We start from the raw sequence: 1881 nt of genomic DNA on the forward strand, positions 1-1881 counted from the left end.
TTTAGTAGTCAATTAAATGATCATACATTGTTAATGCTAATAGATACTGTAAATTATTAATAAATAATATTCACTAACAAAATTGATGAATTAATGATATTTATCACCAACTCTTATTAACTTAATAAATAAATTAAAATAAATAAATAAATTATTATCAAACTCAATAATCAATCAAATAAATTTAAAAATATAAAAATTTCTTCCTCAACAAGTCTAGTCAGCTAAGTTAATTTGCACATTTAACTAGTTAAACTACTTAGGCTTCAAATTCAGGTTTTCAACCACAAGCGAGTCACAAAACATTTATAAAAACAGAGAATGATGCTCTGTTACATGATGCTGCATATGCCGGAGTAATCACCACCGGAGTAATAGCAATACGAACTTGCCACCGCCGCCACCGAAACCGGAGCCGGTGGAGAGTACATGTACCCGTTCTGCAGCACCGGAAACTCCTGGTGGACCGCTCCGCCAAAGCTCACGCTCGGTTGCATCGAGCTGTAGCTCACCACGTACGACGGCATTTGAAGTGGGTAATCGGACGCTTCCGGCGGCAGCAGCGAAGCTGTCCCTCCGACGTTGTTGGAGACTTCTTTCTCATCGTACTCTTCCTGAGCCGCAGTTACTTCGGCTCCGCCTCCACTCTTGCTTTTTGTCTTGCCGCCGCCACTGCGGTTGTTACCGTCATGGTCACCGTTGTCCTTTTCCGTTTTCTTAGCCTTCTTTTTGCCGCCGCCGACACCGGAAGACGCCTCCGCCGCCTTCTTCACTCCTTGGCGATCGTCCCCCGGCGGTGGAGGAGAGTCCTTCCTGCCATTCTTGGCGGCTTTCCCACCACCGGCTGCGTTCTGGGAAACAGGGAAATCGACGCGTTTGCTCTCAATGCTAGTGCCGGTCTGCGTCGGTGACTCGTCGTGCATTTTGTCATTGCTGTTTTTGCTCTTTTTGTGAACATCGGCCGCCTTCTCCTGTGCGGCAAAAGGCGGCTTCTTCTCCTGCCAGAGCTCTGCTTGCTTGCCGGCTTTGATGAGGAGTCGCTTGATTAGCATCTCCGCCTCCACATTGCCGGTCACCACCACCTTGTGCTGCTGCGAATCCACCGTAGTCTTGTAAACTCCTGAACCAATCAACACGACCAAAATACATATATGATGAAATTGCTGGGGAGGTTTTATTTTGCACATTAATCACAGCAATGTTCTTAATATATATACCTTCCATGGTTTGGAGGACTTTCTTGACCTTCTTCTTGCAGCCTTGGCAGTGGATTGAAACCTTGAGAATCCAAGTCTGGAGACCACCGAAATCACGAAGAGAACAGATCAATTTTGCATGCATAAAATACAAAATTCAGTGAGCTCCAGTAGTGTGTAGGTCGGTGAGAAAGATAAGAGGAAGGAGTACCTGATACTTGAGTGGCTCTACGCACTCTTCAGCTGCTGCCATGGCGGACAACAACAACAACTGGGACTTGGTGGTTTGGAGCAATGTCTGTTCGTGGCGCGGCGCGGCATGATATATAGAGAGGAAGCTCAGGGGAAGTATTTGTATATATGCGTATGTATGATAGAGCAAGGGAGTTGGGTATTGGGTGGGATGATACATCAAATCAGGCCTCGTTCCACCATTTTAACAGGAGACAGAAATGATTCTAGCATTTTAATTGATTCAGAAACTGAAAATATTAAATTTATTAATTTGTTGAATCTCATTTGCATTTGCATTTGCATTTATGTGGCTTTGGATGATACAAATAACAACCCTATTGTGTACGTAGATCCCTTTCACAATCCCTACTCTACTGAGTAATTAATAATCAATCAATTATGTTTAAAATATAAATAAATAATATTATTTGAGAAATAAATCTGATGGCAC

The 1881-nt window shown here is 43.3% G+C and overlaps 1 protein-coding gene across 1 annotated transcript; it reads right to left on the bottom strand.

Annotated features, from left to right (window-relative positions):
• Positions 1–233: 233 nt before the first annotated feature.
• On the bottom strand, positions 234–1653 carry LOC122014051 (heavy metal-associated isoprenylated plant protein 35-like). Its single transcript, XM_042570247.1, has 3 exons — positions 1408–1653; positions 1218–1293; positions 234–1120 (listed from the first exon to the last, which is right to left on the bottom strand). The coding sequence occupies exons 1-3, from the start codon at positions 1606–1608 to the stop codon at positions 333–335; spliced, it is 1065 nt and encodes a 354-aa protein (XP_042426181.1). The 5' UTR covers positions 1609–1653; the 3' UTR covers positions 234–332.
• Between the last annotated feature and the right edge of the window lie 228 nt (positions 1654–1881).

This window comes from Zingiber officinale, chromosome 1A, assembly GCF_018446385.1.
Source record: "Zingiber officinale cultivar Zhangliang chromosome 1A, Zo_v1.1, whole genome shotgun sequence".
NCBI lineage: Eukaryota > Viridiplantae > Streptophyta > Magnoliopsida > Zingiberales > Zingiberaceae > Zingiber > Zingiber officinale.

Coding starts and splice junctions, on each gene's coding strand:
- LOC122014051 (XM_042570247.1), bottom strand. CDS start 1,608: ATGTATCATCCCACCCAATACCCAACTCCCTTGCTCTATCATACATAC. Junction 1,294..1,407: donor TAGAGCCACTCAAGTATCAG/GTACTCCTTCCT, acceptor GGTGGTCTCCAG/ACTTGGATTCTCAAGGTTTC. Junction 1,121..1,217: donor AGTCCTCCAAACCATGGAAG/GTATATATATTA, acceptor TGATTGGTTCAG/GAGTTTACAAGACTACGGTG.